This window comes from Ursus americanus, chromosome 5, assembly GCF_024610735.1.
Source record: "Ursus americanus isolate L20-20 chromosome 5, mUrsAme1.1.p, whole genome shotgun sequence".
Classification (NCBI taxonomy): domain Eukaryota; kingdom Metazoa; phylum Chordata; class Mammalia; order Carnivora; family Ursidae; genus Ursus; species Ursus americanus.
The window spans coordinates 54640889-54663740 of NC_142131.1; the positions used below are offsets into that span (position 1 = coordinate 54640889).

The following is a 22852-nucleotide window of genomic DNA, read 5'->3' on the forward strand; positions in this document are numbered from 1 at the left end:
AGCCATATGGCCTAACTCTGGGAGTGGCTGTCAAGTAGTCTCTGGTCAGGCAGCGCGGGCGGCGCCTCCGCGGAAGAGTGGTCCTCCAGGCCGCAGCAACTAACCCCCGCCCCCCCACCCCACGTGGTTGGAGGTTTCCAGAAGCGTTACCGCCGCCGCTCCGCGCAGCTCTTGGCTTTCCGAGCGCGTTTGCCGCTTCATACTTCCACCATCTAGCCGCCATGATAAGTGCCAGCCGAGCCGCGGCAGCTCGTCTTGTCGGCGCAGCAGCCTCCCGGGGCCCCACAGCCGCCCGCCACAAGGTAAGGAACGGCTGGGCCTTCTCCGAGGGGCTCACGGCCTTGACCTCATGCGGCAGGCCTCGCCCTTCAGACACAGAATTCTCCCGCACAGGTCAGGATGGAAAGAAGATAACCAGTCTTCATTAATCAGTGCTGCCGTTGCAAGGCCTAATTCTGCTTCCATATCTCGGGCCCTGCTGAGTCACACCTCTTGCGAATATATAGTTTTATTCTAGGAGGTAGCGGATCGTGGTCCTGACAGTCCGTTCAGTGGCCGATGGCACGGTTTTGTTCTTGGGGGTGAGGGACACAGTTATAGTTGGGGGGGAACCGCTATTGTAGGTTTCATTTAAATCTACAAGTCGAAGGGCAACTCTTCTCTAAAATAACAGTGTGTTCGAAGACCCCATTATTAGGGTGAAGAGAAAGAAGAAGAGTGTCATAGTAAAGTGAAAGTCAAGCACAGATTTTTAAGGAACATTTGTAGTTCTCCCAGAATCTTTGGCGTAAGATTGTCCTTTCTTGTTACTTCAGAAGAAATAAGCAGATCGGGAAATAGCCATGGAGTAGTTACTCATTATCCTGTAATACCGAACATATCTTTGGATAACAGGACCTGTGTTTCTCTGCACTCCACATGGGGTTAAAAAAAAGCATGGAAGAATCTTGCCTGAGATAGGTTTAATCCTAGTTGGAAGCCACTTCCGAAATTTTTCTCTAAACTGACTCCCCAAGGTTGCCAGTCCTAGTCCCCTTAAGATGTTAGCTTGGCTAGGTTGGAAAATGTCTCTGAATGATTTAGATTTGCAGCTGAGAGCACACCTAGTAGGGTTTAGTTACCTGTACACTGCTGCTGAGTATGAAATTGAGAAGTATTGGAGTAGTATTTTGTAAGGCAGTGATTCTCAGCCCGGGACAGTTTTGCCTCCAGAGGGGATATCTGGTAATGTCTAGAGATAATTTGTTAAAACTTGGGGGACCTACTGGCTTCTACCAGTAGAGGCCTAGGATGCTGTTAAACATCCTACAGTGCACAGAACAGCTGCCCACAACAAAGATTTAGTTCAAAAATCAGTACTGCTAAGGTTGAGAAACCTTGTTGTAATGTAATTAAAGACGATTTTATATTTTTTCCCATCTTATTTGGAAAATTCGTATTCAGTTTAATTTGTCTGCTATTTAAGTACCATAGTACCTCTTACATATAGGATTTTATCTTTTGGGTTGGTACAGTTACCAGAATGAATGTTCAGACTTTGTGTTCTTCAGAAGAATAATGGGAACAGGCTCAACTTTTCATGTTTATTGATGCATTCTTTTTTTTTTTTTTTTTTTAGGATGGCTGGAATGGCCTTAGTCATGAGGCTTTTAGAATTGTTTCAAGGCGGGACTATGCGTAAGTGTAACTTCGTTTTCTTTGAGATAATATATACTAAACCCTAGAGTAGTAGTCTCTAAACTTGTGATTAACTCTTCCATGAAGAAAAAAGTGACACATCTGTTTTAATTTATAGGTTATTTAATGCACAACTATTTCCACAATATCAAGTGTTCTTTTCTTATGTATTCCTGCAGCCATTCTGGAGACCACTATTAAGGTAACAGTAACCATAGCATTATTTTAAATGTCTTTCAGATCAGAAGCAATCAAGGGAGCAGTTGTTGGTATTGATTTGGGTACTACCAACTCCTGTGTGGCAGTTATGGAAGGTAAACAAGCAAAGGTGAGCATGTTTGGAAGTTCTGGATCATATAATAGTAGTTAATACCCAGTCTGGAATTCTGTGCCCTTTGGCCTAGATAATGGATATTTAAAAAATTGTTTTTAAGCTCTTGCGATTCTTTCGAGGTGAACCTTTGTGCTTAACTGCAAGGTGCTGTAAAATGAATGGATTTGACTTCCTAGGATTTAAGTGTGTCCTCGCATAGAGGCAGGGCTGTTAAGTTACCATTAGGAGCAATTGGGATGACTTGCTCTGTGGATTATTTCTATCATTTGAGTCATTTATTTCTGTAAGTCTGTTGAACCATGGTTGGAGGTGCAGGAAGAGTTTAGAAGCAAGTGAAGCTCCATATAACATGTAGGCTGCATCTTAGGAGCTCTTGCTCTGATACAGGCTGTTCCTCTGAAGGATCTCCTTGGTTTGTTCATAAAAGCTTTATTCCCACTGGGTTCTTCTCAAGATGCAGAGCACCTGGGATTCCTGAATTGTTATTTTGGCAATTTCTTTTTTAAATGCCTGAAACTTGTAGCCTACATGAAAAAATTTAGAAGTTGATTTATTTATTTTTTTTAAGATTTTATTTATTTGACAGTATAAGCGGGGGAACAGCAGAGGGAGTGGGAGCAGACTCCCCACTGAGCAGGGAGCCAAACATGGGCCTTGGTCCCAGGACCCCAGGATCATGACCTGAGCCAAAGGCAGATGCTTACCAGGCACCCCTGGAAGTAGATTTAATTCCCCATACTGACAGAAAGAGTACGTTGTCCCATTATCTTTGTATGAAAGACCTGATTTATATTTATTTTTCCATTTTTCTGTTTTTAGTTATAACTTGCTTCAAAGTAAAGGACTAGAAATACTTTAGGGGCGCCTGGGTTAAGTGTCCAACTCTTGATTTCGGCTCAGGTCATGGTATCAGGGTTTCGAGATCAAGCCCCACATCAGTTTCTGCACTCAGCTGTGTATCTGTTTCTCTCTCAAATAAATAAAATCTTTTTTAAAAAAGTAAATAAAAATACTTTAAACCTGTACCTCAGATGGTACTGTATCAGCATTCACAGAGCAGAAAAGCATGCCCATTAGTACTGTTCTTGAGCATTTGTTTTGTGATTTGGCAGCTGCTTTATGTCTTAAAATGATTTAAAAAAAAAACCTGGTGGTGACTGGAACCTCATTCTCGGTCTTAACTTTGGGAGTTTTAGGTACTAGAGAATGCTGAAGGTGCCAGAACCACCCCTTCAGTTGTGGCCTTTACAGCAGATGGTGAGCGACTCGTTGGCATGCCAGCCAAGCGACAGGCTGTCACCAACCCAAACAACACATTCTATGCCACCAAGCGTCTCATTGGCCGGCGATATGATGACCCTGAAGTACAGAAAGATATGTAAGTAATAGGAATAGCATAGTAACTTCCAGAGGCCACACAAAAGAATCTTTTCAGCAAGATTCTTAGAGTATCTTACCTTAGTAATTTTATACATTGTCTGTGGGGGCATGCCCTGCCCCTGCCAAAAGGGTATCTCCTTCAAAAAAAATTCTTCTGGGGGCGCCTGGGTGGCACAGCGGTTAAGCGTCTGCCTTCGGCTCAGGGCGTGATCCCGGCGTTATGGGATCGAGCCCCGCATCAGGCTCCTCCGCTATGAGCCTGCTTCTTCCTCTCCCACTCCCCCTGCTTGTGTTCCCTCTCTCGCTGGCTGTCTCTATCTCTGTCGTATAAATAAATAAATAAAATCTTTAAAAAAAAATTCTTCTGCCTTTACATAATAGGTCTTTGCTATATGGACCACGTAAATTGGTGTTAAACTTACAAGGTAGATAGTATCATGTGCTGATGAGCTAGGTTTTCAAAGGTTGTCCATGTTATGACACATATCAGTACTTTATTCATTTTTATGCCTAGATAGTACTTCGTTGTATGAATATATGGTTGACCCTTAACACTGGATTGTGGTGCCAACCCTTCATGCAGTTGAACATCTGTGTATAAATTTTGACTACCCAAAAAGTTAGCTACAAATAGCCTACTGTTGACAGAACCCTTACTGATAACATACGCAATTACACCCATTTTGTATGTTATAAGGTACATTAGAGTAAAAAAAAAAGTTAAAAAGTCATAAGAAAGAGGAAGTATCTTTGTAGCACTGTATTTACCCAAAAATACCCGCATATAAGTGGACCAGTGCATTTAGAACCCATGTTAAGGGTCAGCCATATACTACATTTTGTTTATCCATTTGTCAGTTAATGGGCATCTGGGGGCTATTAAGAATACTGCCATAGAGGTGCCTGGCTGGCTCAGTCAAAAGAACATGCGGCTCTTGATCTCTTGGGGTCTTGGGTTCAAACTCCTTTTCGGGTGTAGAGGTTATTAAAAATAAACTTGAAAGAAAAAATACTGAGAAGCATTTGTGTACAGGTTTTTGTAGGATGTCTGTTTTCATTTCTCTCTGGTAGATACTTAGTAATGGACTTGCTGGGTCATTGGTAACTCTCTAACCATTTCCAAAGCAGGGGTACAAATCTTATGATTGCTTTCTAAAAGTTTTCATTAAATGGATTCCTGAAGTTTTCATTTGTTGGCAATGGAGCTCTTGGGATGGACGATGGGCACTCTCATGGTAGGTTCCACTGGCACATTTTTTCAAATATAATTTCTGTGTTTTTCAGCAAAAATGTGCCCTTTAAAATTGTCCGTGCCTCCAATGGAGATGCCTGGGTTGAAGCTCATGGAAAACTCTATTCTCCAAGTCAGATTGGAGCATTTGTGTTGATGAAGATGAAAGAGACTGCAGGTGAGAAGGTTTAGTTCCTACCTGGGACAGTTTGAAGAACTGATGGTTCCTCACTTACATACCCTGGTGTCCCATGGAGGAGTCTGTGGTTTTATACAGGAAAGCTAGACATGGAAGAACTGTTAATCCTTACACATTCCCTACATAATGAATTTATCTTCAAAGTTTTCCTAATGGTGGTTTATCTTTTCCAGTATAGAGGGGTGGTACTCTGTATTGAAAGCTGAAAGACTACATAATAATTTTTGGGCTCTGTTGAGTAAAGCTTAGAACTTCCCATTTGGAGAAACCGGTGGCTATTTTAACTCTGACAATAAGTCATTGTAGCTGGTGCATCTTCACTATAATGTTAAAGGTGAAATCTTGGGTTTTCAACCACTGTCTTTAATTGGGAGTGTTTTCTACAAGGTCTTGGGTCACATGCAAAGAAGAAACATGAGTGTTGTCTGTGGCTCCAAGAGGATGATACAGAATGTTAGCCTACCTGAGTAATTCTGTTAACTATTTCATTTGACAGTCTCATGATTGTTCTTCATTCTTCAATTCTTTTCCAGAAAATTACTTGGGTCATACAGCAAAAAATGCTGTGATCACTGTTCCGGCTTATTTCAATGACTCTCAGAGACAGGTGAGTTCAGTTGGTATTTTTATTCAGGAAATTAATGGTACTTAGGACACAGGGTGGAAAATGCTTTTTTCTTTTCCTTTAGGCCACTAAGGATGCTGGCCAGATATCTGGACTAAATGTGCTTCGGGTAATTAATGAACCCACAGCTGCTGCTCTGGCCTATGGTCTAGACAAATCGGAAGACAAAATGTAAGTTTGTGCAGTAAACTCCACCTAGATTTGTGAGACTCAGTTCATGGAACCATGAAAGTACTGGGCTGTGGTCATTTATTTATTTCTACTTGGTATGCATATTGGCAAGTCTTTATTCAAAAGAGTCGTTGGGGAGCATCTGACTGGCCCAGACCATACGACTCTTGATCTCAGGATTGTGGAGTTCAAGCCCAACTTTTTTGTGGAGACTGCCTTTTTTTTTTTTTTTTTTTAAGAGTGATTGAGTCCTGTCAGTTTTGCTTTTAGAAATGTATTTAGCTGTGTATTTACAAATAGCTATTACGGCCACATATTAACACACTGTCATTTAGGCAGTTATCCAATTTCATTATTGTACTTCAGGGGTAATCATCAAGTTTATGTTCGTTTGGTTATTAAAATTTATACCCTTGCAGCAGGTATTATTTCTTAAGGTCTTCTTTTTTTTCTCTCTAGCATTGCTGTATATGATTTAGGTGGTGGAACTTTTGATATTTCTATCCTGGAAATTCAGAAAGGTGTATTTGAGGTGAAGTCCACCAATGGAGATACGTTCTTAGGTGGTGAAGACTTTGACCAGGCCTTGCTACGACACATTGTGAAGGAGTTCAAAAGAGAGGTTGGTTACCAGTATAGTTAATAAGTAGATATTGGGATGTTGAGAATTTCTTTTTTTTTTTTTTAAGATTTTTAAAATTTATTTGACAGAGAGAGACAGCCAGGGAGAGGGAACACAAGCAGGGGGAGTGGGAGAGGAAGAAGCAGGCTCCCAGCGGAGGAGCCTGATGTGGGGCTCGATCCCAGAACGCCGGGATCACGCCCTGAGCCAAAGGCAGACGCTTAACAACTGTGCCACCCAGGCACCCCGAGAATTTATTCAGATGGCTCTTTGCTTTGTTGATGATTTTTTTTGCCCTTAATAGAACACTGAAATAATTGCATTTCAGTTTCACAGGTAAGCTATATTGTAGCTTCAGCTTGGGAATAAACAGATTAAAAAGGATATGGTACTCTTTATATATTGGCAAAGGAATTTTGGGAACTCCTATTTTGAGCCAGAACTCAGTGGTTGGAAAGAACTGAGATGGTTCAGCCTTCTCACTCCAGGCACAGATAGCCTTTACAGAACAAGGTTTCTTTTCCTTACAGATTTTTAAGGGCAGTAAATGATTCATGCTTGTTTATAAAGGTATGGCTCTGTTTTATGTCGTTAAATGTTATCACTGTATCTTAAAATAGTATTCATCACCTCACTAATGCTAGTATTGTATGTTTTCATTTTGTAGACAGGGGTTGATTTAACCAAAGACAACATGGCGCTTCAGAGGGTTCGGGAAGCTGCTGAGAAGGCTAAGTGTGAACTCTCCTCATCTGTGCAGGTGGGATGCGGACAAATCCCAACAGACTTGATGTTTTCAGCCTTAGTTTATTTGAGTAGCGCGTTCTAATTAGCGTGATGTCCATCTAATCTTTTTACACTTTGCTGGTTGGTGGTAAAAGCCTTTCCATGAACAAAGGACCAGTACTTTTTTAAGGATAAGCTGGAATTTGTTAACCACCCAAATAAGAGGTTCTGTATACCAGAGCCAAAAAGTAATGAAGATCTGAATGCCACTGAATACATTTTATTTGCTTTAAAGGTACTGATTTTAATATCTAGACTAGTAGCATACAAGATTAGAATCGATAGCCTGAACTAATAGGAGCCTCTGTCTTCATTTAAGACACCTCTTCATGTGAGTCTGTAATTGTCTCATTTAATTATTTGGATCAGCAATCCAGAAAGTGAGCTATATGAAACCGGGCTGAAAGCTGGGGTATATACATTTGTGTACATTTCTTTCTGTTAGCAACACAGTTGCTTGGCACCTGTTGAAGGGGTTGGCCTGTGTTGTTCCAGTCCTGAGAGGTGAAGCTTTACTTTGCTTTAACCACTCAGAATAGAACTATATAAAGTGTGTTAGTTCTGGGTCCGAGAGGGAACAAGATGGAAGACAGGAGATGTTTCTGGGATCTCAGGTGGCAGCAGGAAAGCCAGAGCCTGTGACTACTTTTAGTTGTTAATTTGATCATACACTCTGGGTTATCCAGTGTGGGAAAACCTGGATTTTTTTTTTTCCCAGACCTGTATTTTTAAAAAGAAGTAGCTGTGAGGAGTGACAAAGTTATACAGAGTCATCCATGATGATGGTGTTGCTTTGTCCCTGTTATCCTACAGAGTGGCAGAATTTTGCAACATATGATGGTTAGGACTAGATTTGAAATATTTGACACTGCCAGAAAATGACTTAAAATTCTTCCCAGGAGTTTGACACTTTTTGGAGGGAGAGGTTGGTTGGTTTTACCATGATTCATATTAATAGGCATTTGGATTGTTTTCTAGCATGTCGCTGATAAAGTTTGTTGAGCATCCTTGTACATAATGTTTGTGCGTGTGTAATAAATCTGTAGAATAAATTCCTATAAGAATACCTTCATGGGATTTACAATGTGGTTTAGAGATTTTTTTCTTAGATTTTTTTTTAAAGATTTACCTATTTTAGAGAGAGCATGGGTGGGGGGGGGCAGAGGGGGACAGAGGATCCCAGCCAAGCAGATTCCCCGCTGCGTGCAAGGCCCAGTGCAGGGCTCCATTCTATGACTGAGATCACGAGCCGCCAAAATCAAGAGTCGGATGCTCAACCAGCTGAGCCACCCAGGCGCCCTGAAAAGACAGATTTTAATTAGGATATCATATTAATAACTGTCAAGCCAGAAGTAATATGATAGGTTAAAAGTGGCCCTGTAGACAGAGTGCTGGGATTCAAGTCCTTTTCCATCACTTAAAAGCTGTGTGGCCTTAATAAATTATTTAACATTTGTTTAATTATTTATAAAATGAGGATAATAGTTCTTTCTCCCTTAAGAGTTGTGAGGATTCCTAAATTGATACATGGTTAGGACATGTCTTAAATAATACTCTAAAGTAAGTTATTGGGGCGCATGGTTGGCTCAGTCAGTTAAAAGCGTCTGCCTTCAGCTCAGGTCACAATACCAGGGTCCTGGGATCAAGCCCCGCATCGGGCTCCCTGCTCAGCAGGGAGTTTGCTTCTCCCTCTCCCCTTGCTTGTAAGTGCACACAAGCACGTTCTCGCTCTCAAATCTTTTAAAAATTTTAAAAAATAAGATGTTAATGTGGTAAAAGAGCAAAGTTAGGTTTATAATTGCAAGAGAAACCTGACAGGTGTTTGAGCTAACAAGGAGAGCTTCTGGAAGAGGAGTTGATCAGAGAAAGATAAAAGGTCAAGTAAATACAAGGCTCTGGGGTGAAGACCTGAGAGAGAGCTAGTGTGTTTGAGAGCAGACACGCAGGGAAAGTGGAATATGAGAATAGACGCTTTACAGATTTGGGATTTGGGTCTATCCTGACAAGAGTGGGTATCAGCCAGTGAAAACTTTGAGTAATCTCTGCACCCGACATGGGGCTCAAACTCATGACCCCGAGATCAAGAGTCGCATGCTCTGGCGCCCCAGTGAAAACTTAATTTAGGGGCAATATGGTCAGATGGGGCTTATGAAAAGTGCTCTGGCAGAAGTGGAATGGAGATTTATTTTGGGTTAGGAGGGGTCCTGTGGCAGAGGCAGCCTGAGGGGAAGTGGAACAATGTTGGGAGGCTGTTGTGGACTTGGACTAGAGTGTGATAGAGATATTTTGTTGAATTTGAGAGAGAAGGGACAAAACTTAGTCACAAACTGGTTTTAGAGTGTGAGTCCTGGAGTAGTTCAGATTGTCATTAGCATATAGCAGATAGAACTACATTAATACAGGATGTCCATGTGAAGGTTTTTTAAATTAAATTTTAGAATTCTATTTGTCAGTTGTACTGCCTGTATTTCAAGTGCTGAGCTGTGTGTGGCTAGTGGCTACTGAATTGAACAGCACAAATACAGAACATTGCCACAGAAAGTTCTTTTGGATTGCAGTGGTTTAGCTTATTAAATTCTATTTTCTGATTTGGTTTATTAACATTTTGCAAAGAAAGAAGGAAATTGTCCATGGTGTTCTTTAAAGCAGTACTCCGTATCAGTGTTCTAGAGAAGGTGTGTTTTAAGTCTATTTATTAAGCATTTAAATGGCTGCGGTAGTTTACCTGATAAGAGATGGTTAAGGATTTGTTCCCTCTCAGTTTCCTGTTGGCCTTGCTTTGATGTGAAATTGGAGGGGAGATAGAAAGTAATTTTGTTCCTGAGGGTCTACCTTGGGACATGTGTTTCAGCATGTTTAGTGAGTTTTGTTAGTCTAAATATCCTGAATCCAGGCCTTATTAGGATTTGGGGTTTATTAAATAATGGCTGTTAACTGGTACAGCTGTAGCAGTGTTTGCTGCTTACCATGAATGTGATGGCAGCAAAGTCAGTCCTTGGAGTTACCTTCAGCATTTCTGTTGTAGCTTTCTTACCATCTTCCTGAAACTTAGAAAGCCCTGGCTTGGGGCAGGTTATTTGGTTCAAAGCATGTCTTTGACTTTATTGTGTGTGTGTAGTGTTTTTTGAAAACTTTGTGTCCAAAAACAGTAGTGTGACTCTTAATGTATGTTCAGTGGGAGGACAGTTCTTCATGTCCTGAATGGGGATTTTCCCTGCTATTATATTCTTCGTTGTTGATAATGTTCTAAATTTTTTGCCTCTGCGAAGAGAAGAGGTTGAGTCTTCAAGCACATTGTTTTAGGTGGCCATTCATTTAATGTGGGTCTCACTCTCCCTGTAGCTTTGAAAGTCTTCCTAACGTGGGAGTATGGTCTTACTTTAATTGAAATAATAAACATCACCACTGTTGCTCTCCCTGCTTCCTTTGCAGACCGACATTAATTTGCCATATCTTACGATGGATGCTTCTGGACCCAAGCATTTGAATATGAAGCTGACCCGGGCTCAGTTTGAAGGGATTGTCACTGATCTAATCAGGAGAACCATTGCCCCATGCCAAAAAGCCATGCAAGATGCAGAAGTCAGCAAGAGTGACATCGGAGAAGTGATTCTTGTTGGTGGTATGACTAGGATGCCCAAGGTATGGACCCATGGAATCCTTGGCATGGAAAAGCAGAAAGGGAAAGCACGTAATGTTTTCTCTGGACAGATGGTTTCTGTATGGACAGGAATATGTGGCGTTCTGCCACAGTGACCTGAAAGGGGGATGGGTTTTTTTGCTCTCACTAGAGTTCTTTTTTAGCTTCTTTTTAAAATTAAAAGGTATCAGAAAAAGGGTTGGGAAGGGCAGAGTGTCTTTGGGGTGGTAGCGTGGAGGATCCTGAACTTCATTCTTGGGAGTATTTTTATGAATGAAACAAAGTTTGAGATCAGAGATAGCTTAAAACCTTAGTCCATGTCCAGCCTCCAGAGGCAGTTTTGGACAGGAGTGTCTTTGCACCATGGTGTTTGGGGTTTCTGACTGCATCTCTTCAACAGAGATTTGTGCAGTGATGCATTTTATTTATCAACACATCATTCTGATAAGACAGGTGTGTGGAAAACTAATGACTGAGCACAGAACCTGTTGAAGATGCAATTCTTCATCTTGTTGTATATGTTGAATAGAATTTTCTTGGGTTTTGATAGTAATTTTTCCTTGAGAGTTCGTGGGCTTAGGAGAATATGCACAGAGTAAACAGGGAGAAAAAGCAGCTTTGGACCAGGAAGAGATCTTTAGGTTAACAGATTATCCCAGATGCCATTTAAGTAGCACTTTTTCGTAGAATTAGTAAAGTAAGCAGGAAGAACATGCCTCACATTAGCACCAGGGTTGAATTACTGAATTACCAGTGCTGTTTTTAAGTTGGTTTTTAGTTGATCTATAGAAGAGGAGTTGGGCTATATCTAAATCCTGGTGTCTTACACCCTATGTTCATTCTTTTTTTTCCTCTTTTTTGAGGGGGGAGTGGTGTTGTCTTTTAAGTAGACTCCATGCCTTTGTGTGGAGCCCAACACCGGGCTTGAACTCATGCTCCTAAGCTCAAGACTTGTGCTGAGATCAAGAGTTGGATGCTTAACCAACTGAGCCACCCAGGCACCCGTGCACCCTTTACTACTTTTTTTTTTTTTTTTAAAGATTGTATTTATTTATTTGAGAGAATGAGCACATGAGCTGGGGGAGGAACAAAGGGAGAAGGACAAGCATACTGTGCTCAGTGCAGAGCCCAATGCAGCTGATACCAGAACCAAGAGTGAGGAAATCAAGAGTCCGACGCTCAACCGACTGTGCCATCCAGGAACCCCTTTACCCTCTGTTTCTAATTTAATGTGTTGTATGGGAAACCCAATAACAAAGCTTAGGCAGGTTTTTCTTTTATCATAAAAGGGCTATGAATGATAGTCAAATATTTGAGCATTACCCATTTGACAAATTTAGGTCATTAAGGAAAACTCAGATATGAAATAGTAACTTGAATGAATATTCTTGGATCGGAAGCAGCTTGTCCTGAGATTTGCTGTGGTTTTGGGACACTTTTCCCTTCTTGGGTAGTTGCCCTTAGTAGTTAGTGACAGGTGGTGGGTTTTTTTTTTTTTTTTTTTTTTTTTTTTTTTTATGGCTCAGGTTCAGCAGACTGTACAGGATCTCTTTGGTCGAGCCCCAAGCAAAGCTGTCAATCCTGATGAGGCTGTGGCCATCGGAGCTGCCATTCAAGGAGGCGTGTTAGCTGGTGATGTCACAGATGTGCTGCTCCTGGATGTCACTCCCCTGTCTCTGGGTATTGAGACTCTGGGAGGTGTTTTTACCAAACTTATCAACAGAAATACCACTATTCCAACCAAGAAAAGCCAGGTAAGAGTCACCTACTCCTCCCATTATCACAGATACACTAGGGTCTGTGAGGGATGTGATTATATTCCCTTTTGTGAGCTTTTCCTATTAAACTTCGCTTTTTGTCTCAGGAGTTCATACAAGTCAGGTCGACTGTGGGTGCTAAGAATCTTGTGTTTTGTTCTCTTTCTTTGTTGTCGTTCCTGAAAAAGTTCTCTTCCTGTCAGCTAGCAGTGATGATTGGAGGGAAGGTATCAATAGTCTCCTTCACAGGATTAAAATAACTACAAAAAGAACCTCATCATTTGGGATTAAATTCCCTGTACTCTTCTCTTCTGAAAGGAAGTAATAAAAAAAGGACCTGGCTAAGATTAGGGGAGTGTACTTGTTCTATGGGTGAATGATGGGGTTCCTTAGATACCAAGCAGCGGGGCACTTGGACAATGGCTCGCTCAGTCTTCGGTTAAGAATTATTTCTCGCCTTTCCTGATTTTGACGTTTTTCTGAAAAGCTGTTAATACCTAATGGATGTTGCTGTTTGTTCAGTGATGTATTGCAAACACATCACTCGAAAGAGAACTATGGTGACTTCCCATGACTGAGCATAAAATACGTGACATGTCTCTGACCTGTTTCTTCAGGTGAACGTGTTTCAACATCTCATTTTTTTTAGTGCCTCCTTTTGAGGTCTTATTTGCTAATGCTGCATCTTTGTATAGTGCATTTGCTTAGCTGAAACAATAGCTATTGTATACCCTTTGACTGTGCTAATCCTACTCCTGTTCCTTGCAAAGACATAAGCCTTTGTTCTGAACATCGTGTGCATTGGGACTCTGAAGTGTTGAGATGTGAATTTCTTTCTTTGGCTTACACTTTGTATAAGGGAAGTGGCCTAATCAGACTGCCAACCCAGGAAGTTTCTCTCTCCGTAGGTGTTTTCTACAGCTGCTGATGGTCAGACTCAAGTGGAGATTAAAGTGTGTCAGGGTGAGAGAGAGATGGCTGGAGACAACAAACTTCTTGGACAGTTTACTTTGGTAGGTATCAGGAATCCTGGATACTGTACTTGTCATTCCTTTTACAGTTAGACTATTTTAATCTTTAATGATAGTACCAAAAACTGCTACAACACAGGGACCTAGTCTTTGTTACCTTATAGTTCAGTGTACAGATTTGGCAGCTGGATACCCATGGCTTGAATTTTTACCTGAAAGTCTTGCTTATTCCTGATGCCTTAGGAGCTTCATTAAGAAGTTGATAAATACAAGAACCAGAAAAATATTCCGTAACAATGTTAATTAGGAAAAATTCCCAGTTACTTTTTTAAGACCTTTGATACTGGTCCTACTCAGCATTGTTTTGGTTCTTAGTGAGATTAACAGTGATGGAGACTTTCCCTCTCATTCACTGGGTCCTCAGGTACATAAAGCCATTATGGTTACTTGCTGTAGTGAACCTTTACTGGCACGAGCCCTTTTTCAGGTAGCAATGCAACTACTATCTTTATTATAAATTTATGTTTTTACACATTTTAATTAAGTGTTGTTTGTTCCTTCCAGTAACAAATTAACTTGTTTACCCAGAAGACAGTAAAGGTTTGGAAGTATAGGTTTGGAAATGGAACACTGGACCTCTTATGAGAGGAGCTTAACTCTGTGTATTTATTTATTTTAGATTGGAATTCCCCCAGCCCCTCGTGGAGTCCCTCAGATTGAAGTTACATTTGACATTGATGCCAATGGGATTGTACATGTTTCAGCCAAAGACAAGGGTACAGGACGTGAGCAACAGAGTAAGTGCTCTTATTTATCAGACTAAGAGTGAGGTGAAAGAGCTTGACATTCCCGTTTGAGAACTAGACCTTCTAGGTTATGCATAGCTTTACCCCCAGCCTTACAGGAGGATGAGTCCTCTTTGCCCTTTTCTCCTTGGTTGGCAGAATCACATTAACAGGTGTGGTGTTTATTACCCAAAATGGGCAAGCACTGGGGTTCTGAATTATTGAAGTTTTGGTAGGCAGGCAGGTCAGGTGGTATGTGTATTTCAGACCCTTTGTTTCCTTCTCTTTATTATAGGACAACAGGGTATTCCTCTTGTTTATACTGCACATTAAAATTTGTTACTCTGAACAGATGCATTCTTTATAGAGTAAGCAGCAGATAATTTTACCTGGAAAGTAACAGGATGCCTTTTTTCTTTCTCACTACAGTTGTGATCCAGTCTTCCGGTGGGTTAAGCAAAGATGATATTGAAAACATGGTTAAAAATGCAGAAAAGTATGCCGAGGAAGACCGGCGAAAGAAGGTAAATACTTCCTGCTTCTGCAGCTAGGAGGTGAAAGTGGGAGTTTGGACATGTATCATTGATCTTCTAATCTTCCTTTGAATCTATCCTTCTTCCCTCTTTGCGCATAACGAAAGCCTTTCTTTCTTACAGTTTTTCCATATCAGAATTCTTAAGTTCTGCAATCCAGCTAAAATCACTTCTAGATATCCTAAATTACTTTAGACCACAGTAATTTGTTTTTACTCTGTAGAAACTATAGGCGTCACTTAGCATGTTGTCTGGCTTGATGGGGACATTCAACCAACTGGTTGATTGGGAAGTCTTCATACTAAATTTCTAATTTCTCTTAGGAACGAGTTGAAGCTGTTAATATGGCTGAAGGAATCATTCATGACACAGAAACAAAAATGGAAGAATTCAAGGACCAGTTGCCTGCTGATGAAGTGAGTCCTCTTTTAAAATGGTTAATGAAGTTAGGCATTGTCACTAGTATCAGTGAAGTTTGTCTTTCTTCCTTTCCTTTTCTTTCCCTTTGCTTATTTATTTGAGAGAAGCGAGAGAGAGCCAGCACAAGTAGGGGGCGGGGGGGAAGAACAGAGGGAAAGGGAAAAGCAGACTCCCCACTGAGCAAGGAGCCCGATGTGGAACTCAGCCCAGGGACCCTGGGGCCATGACCTGAGCCAAAGGCAGATGCTTAGCTGACTGAGCCACCTAAGCGCTCCTGAAGTTTTTCTGTGTGGGTCTTGATAGGAATTCAGTGGTATTTTTTGTTCTCAGAGGCTTTTTATTTCCAATTTTCACACAAACTTTCATTTGGGGCCATTTTATATAAAGAAGGAAATGGAGATAAAATTCTAAAGACGAGTTCTGTCAGTGATAGGAATTTCTTTCTTAATGTTTCTGAGTATTACTGCTAGATAAAATGGAATAAGAAATCCAGAAAAATAGTTTGGTTTTGTTTTTAAGTGCAACAAGCTAAAAGAAGAAATTTCCAAAATGAGGGAACTTCTGGCTCGAAAAGACAGTGAAACAGGAGAAAACATAAGGCAGGCAGCATCTTCCCTTCAGCAAGCATCACTGAAGCTCTTCGAAATGGCATACAAAAAGGTACAGGGGCTGAAGGGCATTTTGCTCAGAATTTGCCCCTAACTTGATCTTAATAGAACTGCTGTTGATTACTCTATCACTGATGGCACTCCACATGGCCATTTATAGAACTGGGGGTACTGGAATTGGAAATACTCTTTCTGCTTTCTTGACTCTGCGCTGGGAGGGAGGGTGATAGCAATCAAAGGGAGGGACACACAGAAACCACCAGTAATGTACAAGCCAGGGGTGGGGGGAGTGGAATAGCCTGGATATGCCTCCTCCGTATTTTAGTTTATCAGAGTGCAAACTGTTAGCCTTAACATTAAATGAGCTGTTCTGAAATATTTTCTTAACAGATGGCATCTGAGCGAGAAGGCTCTGGAAGTTCTGGCACTGGGGAACAAAAGGAAGATCAAAAGGAGGAAAAACAGTAATAACAATAAACTTTGGAGTCGAAATATGACGCTTGGGAGCGAAGGGACTTCCTGAGCAGAAATGGGCAAACTTCAGTCTTTTACTGTGTTTTTGCAGTATTCTATATATAATTTCCTTAATATGTAAATTTAGTGACAATTAGCTAATGATCATTTAATGAGAATTTCAACCATACAAAGTTCATAGTACTCTGTCATTTTTCAGCTGCATGTAAAGGGCAGGGGGGGAAGATGATTTATTGATCATTATTAAAACAATGTTTTGTGCTTCAGTAGCTGTATTTTCAAGAGGTGAAACCATCTTTAAACGTAATAATGAAGGTAGTCAGCCATAGACCTGGAATGAGATCATATGGGGATGAGATCCTTCCAGTTCATTGAGATCTATACCAGCCTGTGTGTACAAGGGATTCTTCAACTAAAGCCTTGCAAGGCAAGCCAGCTGTGCCATGTTGGGAGGTAGGGCAGGAATAGCTAGATCAATAGAAACAGCTGTTAGGTACAGCTTTCAAATAAAGTAATAGGGCTCCCTAACTTTCCTAAGACCTATTTTTCTAGCTACCTTCTGGCCTGTGTCTGGCACTTGTGTCCTTATTGATCGCCTTTTTTTTTTTTTTTTTTGATCCATTCTGGGTTTTTTTGTTTTGTTTTTTAATAAATATGAAAAGCATCTTGATCTCTTATATTTGAGGAGTGAAGCTCAGAGATTTAGCTTCAAGAATAGGACATGAATCATACTTCCGAATTCCATAACCTAAAAAGCCATTCAGGTAGAATACATGATTTTCTAACACTGGTTCAGAATACAAATTCAGGATTTGGAAGGGCTGTATGTATAAACAAGCATTATTACCAAAGACAGTCCATCAGGAATTGTTTCTATGTTTCTCCTGTTCAATCCTGAGTGAGTTGCTGCCTTGTCCCATATCCTCTGATGCAGTTCTAATTAAGTGCTGATATCTTCAGAAGCAGAAGGGTTGAATATCTTTCCTATATTATTTAAGTGTGCAGAATTGTTTCCCAAAAGTTTTCCAACAGACTTCCCCCTTCTTTCATGGATTACTGTCATATACCGTGCCCAAAGGAATCTGTCAGTCAAAAACATGGGCTTAGACCCCATCAGATATAATGGCCTCCTTTTATTTTGTGAGATCTAGAAATGAAATGGATGTATAATTAAGTCAATATAGTGCTCTAATGTGAAGGAGATTGTTTACACAATAATTACATTCCTGGAAAATTAAGTGTTCCTTAACACCTATGTAAACACTTCTGGAGATTCATATGAAAAATAAATTCTAGGCTCAAGTTTTCAGCTACATGAATACTTGGGAACCTTGTGGGATGTCCAGTAATTCTTTGTGAAAGATTATTTTTGGGATGTTGGAAGATACTTAGCATCACTGGTCAGTCCTTGCCCGCTGAATACATCTAGAGTCTCCTAATCTTGTTAATGATAATATGCTCCTCAAGGACTTCTGAAGCACTCCTGTTAAAAACTAGTAGCTTTTTTTTTTTTTTTTTTTTTAAAGATTCATCTTTGGCATCAGGTAAAAGCTGCTTGGAAAGGTACTCACGGTCTCAAGCTATCCCATATATAGTGAACACGTAGAGCAGCATTTCAGGTACCTACCAGTAAAAATGATAAGTGGTGCAAATAACCTTGAAAGACAAAGTTCTTTATTCTTCAGATAGAGTCTCCCTTTTGTGGTGACAATTGCTTGATAGGGCCCAAAAGGAACTTCTGGTTTCCCTTCCTAAGTAGTCTTTCCAGTTAAATATGCCTTCTTAGGACCAAAAAAGTCAACAAATCTTAGCCACTGTCAAAGTACATCCAGAACCACCTTCTCCACTCCTACCACTGAGTGTAATTCACTAGTTTGGTTCTTCCAAGTAGTTTTTCCCACTTAAAATCATACCCTTGCCACTCTGGTAATTTCCCACAATAGTGAGCAGTCTTTAAAAATCGCATGTGACATTTCAGGGTGCCTGGGTGCCTAGGTGAAGCATCTGACTTGATTTTAGGCTTAGGTCATGATCTCAGGGTTTTGGCATCAAGGCCCACGTCTGGCAGACTCTGTGCTAAGTACTCTGTGCTAAGTGGGGAGTCTGCCTGAGATCCCTCCCTCTGCCCACCTACCCCCTGCACACCCTTTCTCAGATCTTTAAAAAAAAATCACGTGGCATTCATGACCTTCCAGGTAAGAATAGTTCCTTTATCTTTCTGGGACACTTTTTTTTTTTTTTTTAAAGACTTGGGTCAGAGAAAGCAAGCACGAGCAGGGGAAACAGCAGGCAGAGGGAGAAGCAGGCTCCCCACTGAGCAAGGAGCCCGATGTGAGACTTGATTCCAAGACCCTGGGATCATGACCTGAGCCAAGGCAGGTGCTTAACCAAATGAGCCACCTAAGCGTAACTGACTTTTGAAGGACACAGACCATTTGACTTACAGAACAGCGCTTTGTCTGGATTCACCTGATGATTTCCTTGAGCTCAGAGTCCTGTACATACTACTATAGAAGTACCACATAGGTGTTATGTCTATCAGTGTATCAATTACCAGGGAGAATAAGATGCTTGGCTCCATACTTCATTTTGAAGATACTAAGTGATCTATTATTGTGGCTTAATTTTAAGTGGTAACATTTACATGAGAGATTCTATAACAAGAAGAAACAGTAAAGATAAAAGCAAATTCTTACAAATGGCACATGAGATCAGAAGTGAAGAGACAACTCAGACCTTGAAAATACACTGCCTCAAGCAAAAGCCCTTCACTATTTTAGATACCACTATAACTCCATCTCCAGTCCTAAGGCTACTTTGTAAGACCTATGTCACTTTTCCTCTACTATCAGAACAATGAAATGGGTGAAAGCTTTAGAGGAATTACAGGGTGATCTACATTACTCAATCTCTACAGCATGGAGGTAATTTAGCAATTACAGAAAGAACCATTGAAATAGCCATTTTCATAGGTTAAAAACATTGAGTATCAGCAGTTTGATACACTTAAACCTAATACAATGCACCATCATCAAATCTATTTCTGCTATAGCACGTCACAAAGCAGAAATCTGAGGGGAGGGATGGAGACAAAATCTTAAGTAGGCTCCATGTCCAGTGCAGAGCCCAATGCTGGGCTCAATCTCATAACCCTGAAATCATGACCTGGGCCAAAATCAGTTACACTTTTTTTTTTTTAAGATTTTATTTTTATTTATTCAACAGAGAGAGAGAATGCCAGCGAGAGAGAAACAAGCAGGGGGAGTGGGAGAGGAAGAAGCAGGCTCATAGTGGAGGAGCCTGATGTGGGGCTCGATCCCATAACACCGGGATCACGCCCTGAGCCGAAGGCAGACGCTTAACCGCTGTGCCACCCAGGCGCCCCCAAAATCAGTTACACTTTTAATGGACTGTGCCACCCAAAATCAGTTACACTTTTAATGGACTGTGTCAAGCAGAAATCTTGACCCTAAAGAGAACATTGCAGCTGAATCAGCCTTAAACTATGAGCTTCAAGTCAAATCAGGAAATAGGAAAGTAATGTGTTCTACCTAGGGGCATCGGGCTGGCTCAGTGCAAAGCGTGCCACTCTTAATCTGGGGGTCATGGGGCCTACTTAAAAATGAAAAAGTTCAGCCTAAATCACAGGCTCTTAAACAGGTTCTTGTAGCCCCTCACCTAGCAGGCGGAGATTTGAAGTAATGGGAACAGGGAGTCCACCACTAATTATATAATGCAAGACGATACTAATTTTCCTGAAGAAATGGTCCACTGCTTTTACTAATTTCTTGAAGGAATCTGTGACCAAAAGGTCAAGACCATAGCTTTCCTAAATGGAAACTCACTCCACTGGTCTAGTTTAAATTAAGTCATACCCTCCTGCTCCCTGTCCCCCCTTGCCATTTGCCAGCTCAATTTTTCCTTTGCATTTCTTAAGCATCCTTGGTCTACACACTCCTTGAAACCTTAACCACACTGGCTGTTTCACTCATAATTTTACTCTAACATTTCTATATTTCTAAAAGGATTATTCTATAAAACTATCATGATCACATAAAAAACATGAGCAACTCCTTAATAGCAAAAGTCCAAATTTTCCCATTTCACAATTTTAAGACCTTATTTTTTTTTTAAGTAATCTCTATACCCAATGTGGGGCTTGAACTTACAAACCCAAGATAAAGACTCACAAGCTCCACTGGCCAGGCATTCACTTCACAACTTTTTCAACTGTTAAAGAGCCAGGAACCAAATAAAGGCTACATCCTATATTGGTTGGTATGTTCCCTAAAGCTCTTTCAGACTATACATTTCCCTGCTTCCTTTTCCCCCCGCTTTGCTATCTATCTTTTTATTTATAAAGATATATCTATTATTTTAGAATGTTAGGGAGAGGGGCAGAGGAAGAGGGAAAGAGAGAATCTCAAGCAGCCTCCTCGCTGAGGGCAGAGCCCATTGTGGAGCTCAATCCCATGACCTCAAAATCATGATCTGAGCCAAAATCAAGAGTCAGACGGGGCGCCTGGGTGGCGCAGTCGTTAAGCGTCTGCCTTCGGCTCAGGGCGTGATCCCGGCATTCTGGGATCGAGCCCCACATCAGGCTTCTCCGCTATGAGCCTGCTTCTTCCTCTCCCACTCCCCCTGCTTGTGTTCCCTCTCTCGCTGGCTGTCTCTGTCAAATAAATAAATAAAATCTTAAAAAAAAAAAAGTCAGAGGCTTAACCAACTGAGCCACCCAGGCGCCCTGCAATTTATTAATGAAACTGGGCCACCAGTCCTATGCTGTTCTACATACTACATTTTACTGATCGCATTCCTGTGATGTCATTTTAACACGTTCTTCCATCCCCAACTGATCTGATTCAAGTTCAGTTTCTTGACAAGAATAGGTGGTGTGGGGGCGCCTGGGTGGCACGGCGGTTAAGCGTCTGCCTTCTGCTCAGGGCGTGATCCCGGCGTTGTGGGACGCCGGGATCGAGCCCCACATCAGGCTCCTCCGCTGGGAGCCTGCTTCTTCCTCTGCCACTCCCCCTGCCTGTGTTCCCTCTCTCGCTGGCTGTCTCTCTGTCAAATAAATAAATAAAATCTTTTAAAAAATTAAAAAAAAAAAAAAAAAAGAATAGGTGGTGTGTACTTCCATCAGAGGGTACATAGTTCTGGTTGGCTCTTAGGTGATGTTAGCAGCCACCGATGATCATTACCTAGATCTCTGACTTCACTGAAAGTAATACTATCCTGGACCACCTGGGTGGCTCAGTCAGTTAAGCATCTGACTCTTGATTTCGGCTCCAGTCAAGATCTTGGGGTCCTGGGATCAAACCCTGCATCAGGCTCCATGTTTAGCGAGGAGTGTGCCTGGGAGTCTCTCCCTTTCCCTTTGCCCCTCCCCCAGCTCTCATGCACATGCTGTCTCTTCTAAATAAATAAATCTTAGAAAGAAAAAAAGTTACATTATCCTATCTTCACTTTTTTTTTGGAATACCTCTGTACTGAGAAACTTCCCCTCATGAGAAGTACCTAAGTTACCCTGAGGTACAGTTCATACAGAAAAGGATTATGTATTGGTTTTAATAATGAATTGGTTTTGTACTATTATTCAAAGGTGAGACCAATGAGGTTTCTTAGGTGTCACTGTGAGCTCAGAGATTTTAACTCATTTTTGTGTTTCAATTCACTGTAGTTAATGGTGCTCAAATTGTTCTATTTTTGGCCTGTGCAAACTCTTCCTATTGGCTCTTAAGTTCTTTTGATAGGACCCCAGGAGTCAAGAACAGTCTCTTCAATAAATGCTGTTGGGAAAATTGGACAGGCCACATGCAAAAGAATTACACTGTGCCACTTAAACCATACACAAAATCAACATAAAATATATTAAAAACTTGTATGTAAGACCTGAAACTATAAAATTCCCAAAAGAAAACAAAGGCCATAAGCTCCTTGACATCTGTCTTGATGATGATTTTTGGATTTGACACCAAAAACAAAGTCAACAAAAGCAGAAAAAAAAAAAAAAAAGTGGGACTACATTAAACTGAAAAGCTCATGCACAGCAAAGAAATAAAATGAAAAGGCAACCTACTGAATGATATAAAATATTTGTAAAAAATATATCTGAGAATGGTTTATATTCAAAATATATTAACTCATACAACTCAACAGCAAAAAAACCCAATCCAATCCAGTCAAAAAATGGGCAGAGGATCTGAATAGACATTTTTCCAATGACATAGAGATGGCCAAAAGGTACACGAAAAGGTGTTCAATATCACTCATCAACAGGGAAATGCAAATCAAAAGCAATGGGCTATTAGCTTCATACCTGTCAGAATGGTTAATATCAAAACAACAAGAGGGGTCCCTGGGTGGCTCCGTCCGACTCTTGATTTCCACTCATAATCTCAGGGTTGTGAGATGGAGCCCCGCATCAGGCTCCATGACGGGTATGGAGCCTGCTTAAGATTCTCTCTCCCGGGGCACCTGGGTGGCACAGTGGTTAAGCGTCTGCCTTCGGCTCAGGGCGTGATCCCGGCGTTATGGGATCAAGCCCCACATCAGGCTCCTCTGCTATGAGCCTGCTTTTTCCTCTCCCACTCCCCCTGCTTGTGTTCCCTCTCTCGCTGGCTGTCTCTATCTCTGTCA

At 41.1% G+C, this 22852-nt stretch overlaps 1 protein-coding gene and 2 non-coding genes across 3 annotated transcripts; all 3 read left to right on the plus strand.

Moving 5' to 3' along the window:
• Window positions 1-116: 116 nt before the first annotated feature.
• HSPA9 (heat shock protein family A (Hsp70) member 9) lies at window positions 117-17515 on the plus strand. Its single transcript, XM_045794584.2, has 17 exons — window positions 117-302; window positions 1619-1677; window positions 1918-2005; window positions 3208-3389; window positions 4676-4800; window positions 5355-5428; window positions 5511-5617; window positions 6077-6239; window positions 6907-6999; window positions 10458-10667; window positions 12192-12419; window positions 13331-13435; window positions 14073-14190; window positions 14608-14702; window positions 15035-15127; window positions 15651-15791; window positions 16130-17515. Exons 1-17 carry the CDS (start codon window positions 222-224, stop codon window positions 16205-16207), a joined length of 2040 nt encoding a protein of 679 aa, XP_045650540.1. The 5' UTR covers window positions 117-221; the 3' UTR covers window positions 16208-17515.
• LOC123790629 (small nucleolar RNA SNORD63) lies at window positions 11072-11146 on the plus strand. Its single transcript, XR_006779154.1, has one exon. It is a non-coding gene; the product is annotated as a small nucleolar RNA SNORD63 (small nucleolar RNA).
• Window positions 12939-13005, plus strand: LOC123790630 (small nucleolar RNA SNORD63). Its single transcript, XR_006779155.1, has one exon. It is a non-coding gene; the product is annotated as a small nucleolar RNA SNORD63 (small nucleolar RNA).
• Window positions 17516-22852: the final 5337 nt, after the last annotated feature.